General features: G+C 39.1%; 1 protein-coding gene across 2 annotated transcripts; it reads right to left on the reverse strand.

Annotated features, from left to right (window-relative positions):
- Nucleotides 1-966: 966 nt before the first annotated feature.
- Nucleotides 967-8670, reverse strand: LOC115367616 (histone-lysine N-methyltransferase SETDB1-A-like). Of its 2 annotated transcripts, none has more exons than XM_030063448.1 (9): nucleotides 8434-8670; nucleotides 7689-7872; nucleotides 6873-7015; nucleotides 6138-6698; nucleotides 4303-4470; nucleotides 2758-2962; nucleotides 2467-2540; nucleotides 1860-2050; nucleotides 967-1703 (listed from the first exon to the last, which is right to left on the reverse strand). In XM_030063448.1, exons 2-9 carry the CDS (start codon nucleotides 7865-7867, stop codon nucleotides 1584-1586), a joined length of 1641 nt encoding a protein of 546 aa, XP_029919308.1. In that variant the 5' UTR covers nucleotides 7868-7872; nucleotides 8434-8670; the 3' UTR covers nucleotides 967-1583. The 2 variants fall into 2 exon arrangements, with proteins under 2 accessions (XP_029919308.1, XP_029919307.1); XM_030063447.1 differs by having other exon boundaries at nucleotides 4303-4473.
- Between the last annotated feature and the right edge of the window lie 2513 nt (nucleotides 8671-11183).

The following is an 11183-nucleotide window of genomic DNA, read 5'->3' on the forward strand; positions in this document are numbered from 1 at the left end:
GTGCAGTATGCACATGTACTGAGTCAGATGTTGACTCAGAAACGTGGGAAAAAACCCTGCACCAGAGCCAGATGGGTGATGGTCCTGTTCTTCTTCTTATAGTCAATATAGAGACAATAACTCAAATGACGCTTGGAAATCTGACACAATGAAATAGGTTTACTGTAAACTCTTGTCACTTTAAAAATTATTTTGGTGTGGAAGGACTAGCAAAGTATTTATTTCATTGTACACTGTAGCCATGTTTTACTGTGCATGCCATCAAACACTTGAATGTTGAATCTTCATCATCACACTCCCCATATTTTACCTCTTACTGACCCATGCCTTAGTGATTTTATCATCTATTGCAGACACCATCATGTTTCCATTTGACCGACTTTCTTAATAAAATACAAGTTGAATACTTGATTTGATTAAATTATATCTTTGGTATAAAAACACCCAACATTAAACACATATACAGTGATCAAAACACAGTCTTAATAGAGCTACTGTTTACAGGCACCTTTTTGTTTTTTTTCTTTTCCAGTACTTTCCATGAGCCTCATGTAAAACAGATAAAAGGTCCTTCATCTAAACCCAAGCCTATTGTCACTCCCTTTCTCTTCTGATATCATTATGTCCTTGACTGAACTCAGTGTACCTTCAAATTCTTATCCAACTCTTATGTATGTATAGCAACGTTATGTGAACTCAAGGATTATGTATTTTGACTAATATGATCACGTACAAGCATTTTATTTTGGAAACACAAACAGAAGGCCAGCCTTACAGACAGATAAATACACAGCTCTCTTCATTACACTGCCTTCAAGTGCTTCTCATAAGCTCCTGCTTCCCAATTTAGAAACTGTAAATGCTGACTCTGCGCTCATTCAAGTGCTTTCGGTCAGACATAATAAAAACAGCAGAGCTATTTTATGTTGCAGCAGCATAATCGAGAAGAAAATGCACATCAAGCACATAACTGATTAATTTATTAGCTGAAAGATGCATTTACAAAGGATGCCAGACAGTAATATTAAACGTGGCTTTTACAAACACATTAATACATCTCGGCAACTGAGCTGAACATAACAGTGTAACTTGCATTTGTTTTAACAACAGCGAGCACAGTCACCCAAAAGACAGGTTGATACTCCATCACACTACTGGTGTACAATCCTTCCTTATATTTAATGCAATGTGACAGAAAATGAATATTGTTATTAAAATACATTTAAATAAAAAGCAAGCTGAATGCAGTAGTGTTTAATGCCATATTTGCCAGGAACCTGAGCAGAAAGACTTGGTCGTATATGTCGGTATATGGAACACAATGTCCCATATAACCACATGCAGCGGTGGCAGGGCAGAAATAAATAAATAAACAAATAAAACTGATGTGGGTCACTCGTGCTCAACTTGCAAATCTTAAGGCTGCATTTGTTTGAGGTAATGTTTCTCTACACATTCAAAGGCCATCTTTCCTATTATCACTTGTGGATGATAATGGTGTCTTTAATGTTTTCTCCAAGCCAAAGTCATGACAAATTAGTCATATTAAAGCAAGATGGATTATTATTTAGATGAAACAGCCTTTATTTATCCTTGGCTTTGGGCTCTGAGACAGATACTTCCTTCTCCGCATCTTTCTTAATGTTGGCTATGTGTTCCAGGCGTGTCGAGCCTCGGTAGATCCACTCCTCATGTTGATCATCCTGAGTATGACACATATGCTACGTTTACCGCATGGCAATGAAAAAAATAAATAAATAAAAACAAGAGCAAGAAAAGACCAGCAGAAGTGTCCAAGTAGAGACAAATACTGCTAAAAGAGATTAACAGTGACATTAGAAGTGTTTGAAGGTACTGACCTGGAAGACAACTTGTATCAAGGAGCTGTCGATCACCTTCACCTCACATTTCTTCAAGGTTCCTTCATGTTCAACATTAATGGTCTGCCCAACCTTGTACAGGGTCAAGGGCGGGAATGGCCACACGTGCAGATACTGCCTAATGAAATTCCTGTGGCTGATGTCTGGGATGTCCTCGCAAACATCCTTCACTGTCACAGACAAAGAGAAATATGAGCGTTGGCACTTGTCCTAGTAGTGCACTAGTAAGAGCTGTGGTGATGTATAACTGAATATGCTGCCACCCATTCTTAAAGCAGCGCTCCCACTCAATGACAAATGTAAAATTCTGACAAAAAAGGGCAGCATGTTCTTCTCTGTGATGTATTATCTTTCTAAAGCGAGGTTCAAAGACTCTGCAAGTTGGTAATTGTGCCGGACCAAAATGAATGGAAATAGGAAAACAGGAAACAGGAAAAAAAGCATTCAAGCGTCTTTACAAGTATGGGACACGGTCAGTAATGAAGTACAGTATATGTGTTGTCTAATGCATGAGTCAAAACATGAACAGACATTTAAATAGACCTTTAAGAAATGTTAGAAGAGCATATAATGTTTTCTAACTTACATGGTCTGCACACCAGGTAGAGATAAGGCAAGCCAACATATAAGGGTTTGTGATTGTCCAGAAAGACCAATAACCTGGAAAATAACATTTACATGAAATTATAGCATTCCTGTTAAAAAAAACAACTTTCAACTGGATTTGATCAGAGAAACTGTGAGGCATTGATTTCTTAACTAAGAAAGGCCAACACAAACATATCACAAAAATTTCATTCATGAGGGAAAGTTTTAAGTACATTCACATAAGCATTTACGCTCTCACTCCCACAGACACACAGATACACAGGCGTACCTCATGCGGTTCATCCTGGTAGGCATCTCTCCCAGGATACCAGAGGAGAACAACTGCTGGTTGTTGGGGTTGTGGGTAGCTACCACTCGAGCACCAATGTACAGCCGCTTCATTGCTGGGACCATGTCAAAGGCAATATGGTGTCCAGAGACCAGGACCCTCGCCTTCTCTTCGAAATCAACCTTGTACTTCACCTTTCCATCGGCTGCAAAGGACACAGTGCAAATGACTGCATTTACATGATCTTGACAATCTTGGTTATTCGGCTTATCCTGAGTTTGATCATAATCAAGAGATGCCGCTTCATGGAACTCAGAGAAATGTGGTTATTCTTATCCAGCTATACATGGTAAATCCCAATTTGACTTTGACTTTTGAAAATGAGACCACTTTGGCTTATAGTGGGCTTAGCACTATTAAAGGCCAACATCATGTTGCAGATTTGACTTATCCACTTTACTGCCAGCAAGGGAGCAACAGGAAATATTAAACATGTTAAGTATTTCTGATTCTGATTGTCACATTTTCTTTCAGAGTACACCAGCTAGCATGATCAGGGTTTGACCAGGATAAGGGCTAATCAACGTCTCTGAAATCAGGCTATGATGTTTACATGTGCAAACACAAAAACAGGATACTTCAAAAACCCAGTCACACCCAGGACACTCAAGTCTACATTTACACAGTCAATGAACGTGGTTCCAGTGTCACACCTCTATGTTATTCAGTGGCGTCTAAGTGTACAATTCACTCTGGCAAACTTTATATTCTTCATCATCGTGGAGGTTCTCTCATCTTTTTCTTTTGCCAAAGGGTATTACGAGTATCAGGAGCCTCAGATTGTTTACAACCCTGAGGAACGGTTACAACAACATGGGCCTACAGCTAAATCACAGAGCACCTAAACACCCTGACTCTGGGGCTTATGCCAGCAAAAACAAAAACAGTGGCTATGTTACATGCACAAAGTGATGCAACATTTGAAATAAATAAAAGAAAAAAACGGCACTGGCTATCTGCACCTTCTTTGACACAGCAATAGCAGACAACTTCATTAACATAGTAGTTTTAACAAAGTATTTTCCTGCTCTATTAAATCATGTCACTTTGATCACTGTTATACTGAATTTTTCAATTTTTGCACTCTTCTCAAAAGTTAATTATTGAGAATAAGATTTCACCGGGACGCAACATATGGTGTGGTCAAAGCTAAATTTCCACTCTGCTGGACAGTAAAGTTGTATTGAATTACTGAAAACTGATTCAATAACCTACTGCCTTGTGAGTAATTTGGAGGACATAAACATACATGAAGAGGTTAGTTTTCTTTTCACAATGTGGACACATCTATGTATGAGATTTGAAAATCCAAGCTGAACACTTCTCATTCAAGCAAATGGATGTTTTAGCAACTTGTAGCCGACTGGTCCCTACTGAAAAAAATTCAAGACATTTAAATTTTAAAAATATCACTGGTCACCATTTCTTCTGCATGTGCTGTGCTGGCAGAATAGTAAGTATCAACACATTGTTTAATCCTCTTACCCTTTGTCACTATTGCCACTATTTTTCCTCGTTTCCATCCGCAGGTCTTCCTCATGGCCAGGACCTTCATATTAACTTTGATCTCCAGCTCTGGCAAGTCACTGGCGGGTTTTGTGGTGTGGCTGGGCTGCGCTTGGGAAACTGATGACACAACAAGTCCATCTAACTCTTCTGTCAACAAGAGAGAGCCACAAAAATACAGCTACATTAATTGTTGAGCAAGAGGCATTGCGAAATATAAACAATAGCTAACAGGTATTTATCAAAGACCATCTTACCCCAAAAGTTCATTTTGTGTGTTTGATTAAAGAAAAATGTGAAAGGCCACAATTTTTATTAGCGAAGAGAGCGTTAGCAAAGCTTATACAGAAACTCCGCTACATGAACAGCCAGACGCTGAAAACAATTATCAATAAAAAAAAAAGTTGTAAAAGCTCTGAGAAGGTTGTTCTAAGGCACAAGCTGAACAGTTTAAAATTTGAATGAAGTTTCTAGCTCAAAGTATAACAGAGTAACAAATCGTTGAATATTGCCGAATTTTGGAGCAGCTGTCCCATTCTTTCCTACGGGGAAAAAGTGTAAATAAAGCTTAATAATTCAAAAAGTTTTAAAGTTTTCAAAAAGTTGAATACAAGCAAACATCACACAAAGAAGCTGATTTTTTTAAAGTTTGAATGAAATTTTAGCACTAAGTATGTGGAAGTAGTTACGTGCCAAAAAACGTACGGAATAAGAAAGAAAGAAAGAAAGAAAGAAAGAAATAGTAGAAAGAACATGAGTGTGCAAGCTTCCAGCTTGCCCACTAAAAATGTCGAGTTATCAGAAAACATTGGCACACTGCAGCCACAGAGCCTGACCGCAATGGACAAAATACTCTACTATTAAAACATGAACTATTCTGTATTTACACTTTAGACACAATGTCATCTAACAAACCAAACGAGGAAATGGACATTCACCCTTTTCTGAGACTCCTGAAATCCACTATTTGCTGGATACATACAAGGGCAAGGAATGCTTTTTTATGTCACATTAGAGAATCTGTCCATGTGACTAGTATCATAGGATTTCAGACGGAGTTGTGTGTCGTGTTTTTCGTCTGCTGATGAGCAGTGGATCTGGAAACGAAAAATACCAGTAATAACAGTGGCTCCTGTCCTGTGTTTTTTTTTCCTTGATAGGAGTGATATGAAAACATAAAGCATAGTGTTCAGCAGGGAAGGGAATAGAAATGCTTCAGCTATTATTATTTGTTTAAATGATTTTTAAATTACCACGCTGACCCTGAATCCATATCTCATCCTTATTTTAGATACTTTTATTTTATTCAAGGTGGAAGAAAACACTGCTGCTTAGAATGGAACAGGTGGCCATGTGACCTATTCAAGCAAATATTTACTTGTACTTTACATTGATTTTAAGACTTAGAGAAGAAAAAAAAGAGAGTCATTTGCACCTCCTCACTTTAAAACAAAAGTCTGTTAGAAGCTAAAGAGTTAGACATGAGCACTGATGTATGCAAGCTATGCCACGGAAAAGTCAAGTACTGTAGTAATATGACCAACATGCAAGCCCATGTGGCCATATTGTGCATATTAGGGTACAATTACACAGGTTGTGCTGGTTGGTTTCTATCTGTAGGTCTGTAATAAATGTTGCACAAGTCACACAATAGTAAAATCGAATCTCAATATTTACAAAAATTTAGATAATGACAGAGTCGAAACACAATCGAATCAAATCAGTGAAACTGTATCATATCGGGGGGGTTCCTGCCAGTTCCCAGAAGTAGTGTAATCTATGAATCAAAAAGTGAGTAGTTTGAAGGATTTTACCTGCATTTAGCGTTGCCGTTGTCTTGGTTTGTTTTGTTGCTGCCTCCTCGGTGACACTGGTGTTAATCTGTGATGGGGTGACTTTCTCGGTGTCACTGGTTTTGGTGGTTCCTTGTGGCGCGGTTGTATTAATTTTGACATTCACATTGGCATTTGCGTTTGCTTGTGGTGATGCTTTTGCTTTTTTATTCTTGCTGAATTTTCCAGTTTTCCTATGCCTCTCTCTCTTCTTGTTTGACTTTAACACCAAGCTGTGGCTTGACCAATCTGAATCACTGGAATCAATACAATCACGGTTTGGTTCCCACTGTGTGTCAGAACCACAGTTGCTCAGGTCCTCTTCACTGCTATAATTCAGATTAGATCGCCGACGACAAGCAGCACGTATTTTATACGCAGGGAGCTTTGCCAAGACCACCACTGCAGTTTTCTTCAAAGAACTGGAACCACCTTTTGCTTCTTGAGTCTTGCCATTTTGTCGTTGTAATGACGGAGGAGCAGGATTGGAAGCGTTAGCAGACTCACCAGGAACAGCCTCATGTGTGGATGGAGGCAAATCATCTACAAAGGAAAAACAATGGTGAAACTGTAGCTGGCTGGCAAACAAACAAAAATCTACAAACCATTGTGCTCTTAAAATCAACTTATCTGCTTAAAAAATGGTTATGATCAACGAATACATATAGATTGACATGTATATTTTTTTCATGAATAAAATAATAATCTGCTCCTTACCGCAGTCTTGGACATCTTCATAATCAGCATTTATGGCGGACTTCATGCTGTCAATTTTCTCATCACCAGAGTCTGAGTCTCTGTACTCCCAGCCGAGCTGACAGTGCAGCTTCTTGATGACGGCTTCACATTCTGCCACCGACCTGTGCGACATAATTAATGTTAGCAGAGACGGCATAAATCAAGGAAAGTTTTAGAAAAGGCTAAGGGAAATCTATTCCATCAACAACCAAGGTGCCAGGTTACTCTTCACTTTTACATAAATGAGGACTCTCTGCTTTGATGTTTTATCATGTGTATCTTTCCTCCATTGGCTGAAAACTTAATACCCCTTTTACAGACATGACCTGATATTATATGCTAATACGGGTCAATCAAACGTAAAGCATGAGCAAAACTAAACACAAATTGGTCAGGAAGATTGTCTTGCACAAACACGTGACTTTGAATGCTGAAAACATTTTAGTGCCTACTGGTGGTTTTAATAAAGCCAGGCTGTGTTCAACATGGTGGAAATCATAATCCTCCATCATAACTTGAAGTGACATGGGTTAGGCTAAGCTCTCAACCTTCAGACCAAACAGAGCAGAGTTTGAGCCAGGTGTCATATCTGAACTGGTCGAAGGTCATTTTGTGATGCTGTCACACTGATGGAGCTGAACTGGTACATAAAATTTGGATGACTGAGCTTTGAATTTTGATAACATACAGATGCATTAGATTTATCTGTATTTAGAGGCTGATAAACTCCATCAAGCTTCATGGGAGGGTGAAAGAAACACCACCTGCATACACAACACGCAACGCAGCACTCACTCGCAGAGCTGGAGGAACGCGGCGGCTTGTTTCTCCCTCCTTTGTAACACAGACTCCAACTGGTGGCACGTCCTCAGCACCTGCGGGTCCACCAGCTTGCTCTCCTTCACCTTGTCCCGGATCCACCTCTGCAGCTCCTTCGGCGTCATCTCCATCTCATCCCCATCACTACCCTCCATAATCGCTGCAAAACATGTGCAAGTAAAATTGTGTAGAAGAACATTTATATCACACACGCACACACACACACACACTGCAGAGATGGGTGCTTGAGGATGGTGTGTGCAATCAAGGCAAGGGCCAAGAGTAATCTGAGCCATGGACACACACACACACTATCCCAACAAGCTCTTTACCAACATTAAGCTTGAGAAACAAGGACTTTTGCTGTATCACTGATTTGTGTGCTTGTTTACAATAAAACCCCACATGGCTGCTGACTGATGTCTCCTCACTCACTTTCTAATTCAGCTGATAGTTTGGACTCCAGTGGACTTGATGAAGCACTACTCTGTGGCGGTAGATGCACTAGAATCAGCTGTAGGACATGTCGATGTCCAACACATGGATGTGTTAACTAACTTAACGAGGCTCCTGGTCCCTGGCAAATGTGTTTTGGCCTCTGAGACAGTCATTTAACTTGGCGTTAGTTGTTGTTTTGGAGCATAGTTTCGCTGTTTGCTGTATCTATGAAAGGTAAACAGCTTTTCGCTTTCCCACAAAACTCAAAACACACATGGCTTACCGTCGTTGTCTTTGTTTACCTCCTTCGGTAAGAGTTTCCGTCCACACCACAAGCCCGAGTTAGCTAAACTAACTAAGTTAACAGGTTCGGCGTTACTGTTTGGTTAACGACGGGAAACTTTAGCTCGCTAAACTGTTTATTATTTTTTATTTTCTCTGCTTTGCCTCAGCATTAAGACTCTACTGACCGAATCATATCTTAGAAACCAGACTAAGGAACTCGCGGGGCTGACCGTAATCACTTCCTGTTAGCACTTATCAAAATAAAACGCTGCGATGCCACCAACGTTTTGAATAATAAATTAAACTAAATTAATGATAGTAAAATAAAATGAATAAAATGTTTTGGTGTTTGGGCAGAACAGGGTTTCGGTTTAGCCACTTTAAAGAGGCAATAGTATAAACTAGGTTGATAAGATATAATATAATATTTTAGCCTGTATTTTATAGCTTTAAAGCCCGGATATAAGGGCAATCTTGGGGTGTAAATTTAGGGCAACATTTACCGCAATAGGCAATTCTGACTCATTTTTACAGTTGGAAATGAATGAGAGACTGTGCTGCCATCACTGTGATTTTGGTTTCTGTGTTTCTATTGAAAAAATATGTGTATTGCTTCCATGTCAGAGAAAGAAAAATAGATCAGCATCTCGTAGTAATGTGAAATATTTATTGTTATAATAAGATGTTTTACACATTATAACAACATATTTTCATGTAAAAATTACAACTTTTCACATTATTACGACGCATTACAACCTTGTTATAACGTCAAAAATATTGTATAACCAATGCCTTTCTATCATAATACGTCTATGTTGATATAAAAAAAAAACAAAAAAACAAAAAACAAAACAAAAAAAACGTTGTTATAACAAGAAACCTTACACATGGTGATTCTGCAGTTTGTTTGTTTGTTTTTTTTCTTGTGTGACAGCATTACGCTGCTGTATCATAATAACGTGAACATATGTCATCACAGTAAAATGAAAATATTTTGTTGTAACGTGAAAAAACATCGTTATGAAAAGAATCTTCACATTATACTGATCCGTTTCTCTTTTTTGGCGAGGCAGCATTTTACACTTTTATTTTGAAGGTAAAATCGTATAACTTCCTTTTTTTTTTATCATCCCTGGATAATTGCATGTGGTAATTTAAAAGTAAAGCACCCACAACTTGTTAAGTAGCTCCATCCCCTCAGAGTAGTAAGCCATTCCAAAAAAAAAAAAAAAAAGGAAAAAAAATGAGAAAAAAAAATGCACAGCCTACATGAGTACATTTTTGAATTTCTTAACAATCGCACAGAAAAAAAAAAAGAAACACAAGGCTACATGGTTACATGGGTTTAAATAATTTATTATGCAAAGTAACATGATAATCAGAGCCAGTAATTAATTAGTCATTCCATAGGCAGATGTATTCCATCTCTTTGATAGAAAGAGTATTGTTTATTTGATTCAGAGAGTGACCCCCATAAACAACAACAAACTGTCATCCACTGATGTGGTGGGAGCAGCAGGGATGGATATACTACTGAGGAGGAGGAGGAGGAGGAAGCTACACTATGAGTCACAAATACCCTAATTTAGTCACAACAAAGGAAATCCACCTGTTAACTCCACTGTTGTATTCTTGACAGTTTTAATCTGAGATGCCCTGGATGAATTTGCCTTTTTACTAAAAGAGAGAAAACTGTATAACTCACTCCACTTGCTGGCAAAACTTAAATGACATATAAACACAATCAATCAGTTATGTCTTTTGTGACTTCAATGAGAGCTCAACTGTTTTGGTTGTATTCACAGGTTTATGTCACCTGAGCCCAACAGTGGTGTGTCTCTAAGTGTGATCAACAAACTCCCGAGCCATCCCATTTGGCATTGTGTGTGCGTGAGTGTGTGTGTGCAGAAGATAGAGGTGGTGCACTGGCCTCCCTCCCCGGCCTCTTAGGTGATCTGCTCCTCCTGGTAGGTGGAGGTTGAGATGGAGCCGTACGGGTCCACCACGGTCTGGGCACAGCGCACCACCGTCACCAGCAGGAAGAAGCACAGGAGGAAGAGGAAGAAGAGCGCGAAGCCCAGGTCCACATCCACCTCCAGCTGGGTCGAAACAGGCTGAGCACCTTGGTCCATGTGGGTGATGGTGGTCACTAAAGCCTTGCCTGACTCACAAGCTGTTCATCATGTGGACTTCAGTGAGGTACAACCAGCTGATTGCACACAGGACAGGCAAAAATGAAGTTTACACCAGGCCTTTGAACTGGGACACAGCTCGTAACATTGGTTATTGTAGCAGTCTTGGCATTCACTGATGGTATTTTGCATAAATGCCACATGGGTCCAACTCTGACATTGCCCTGTCACAATGGAAACATTGTTAGTGAATCTTGGTCTGGCTCAGACTCCCTACTACACATTCCCCTGAAATACTCCCATTATAGAAAACCTATCATATACATCTATAATTTTGACTCTTGGACTACCTCCAAGTCTGTCCATATCAGTTCTCTCCCTGCTGGTTTTTATTCTGAGGAACACAACAGAAAGACAAAACCTTACATCTTGAGACAAAGAACAAAGCAAAAAACAGATGGACTCTTATCAATTTGTGACCAAAACTCTATAGAAATTTACAATTGCTCATATTGATGTTCTGTATGAAACTTGTAATATTCTATAACAACCTTTTACATGGTTAAAGACTTGTGTGGCATTACTACAAGATCCCGATTTTTCACTGTTTGATTGA

This window comes from Myripristis murdjan, chromosome 11 (assembly GCF_902150065.1).
Source record: "Myripristis murdjan chromosome 11, fMyrMur1.1, whole genome shotgun sequence".
Classification (NCBI taxonomy): domain Eukaryota; kingdom Metazoa; phylum Chordata; class Actinopteri; order Holocentriformes; family Holocentridae; genus Myripristis; species Myripristis murdjan.

Excerpts from the sequence above, each read along its gene's own strand:
- LOC115367616 (XM_030063447.1), bottom strand. The coding sequence starts at position 7,867 with ATGGAGGGTAGTGATGGGGATGAGATGGAGATGACGCCGAAGGAGCTG. Across the intron at positions 2,963-4,302 it reads AGTGGCAATAGTGACAAAGG|CCGATGGAAAGGTGAAGTAC; the intron begins GTAAGAGGATTA and ends TGTCCTTTGCAG. Across the intron at positions 2,051-2,466 it reads CTACCTGGTGTGCAGACCAT|TGAAGGATGTTTGCGAGGAC; the intron begins GTAAGTTAGAAA and ends TGTCTGTGACAG.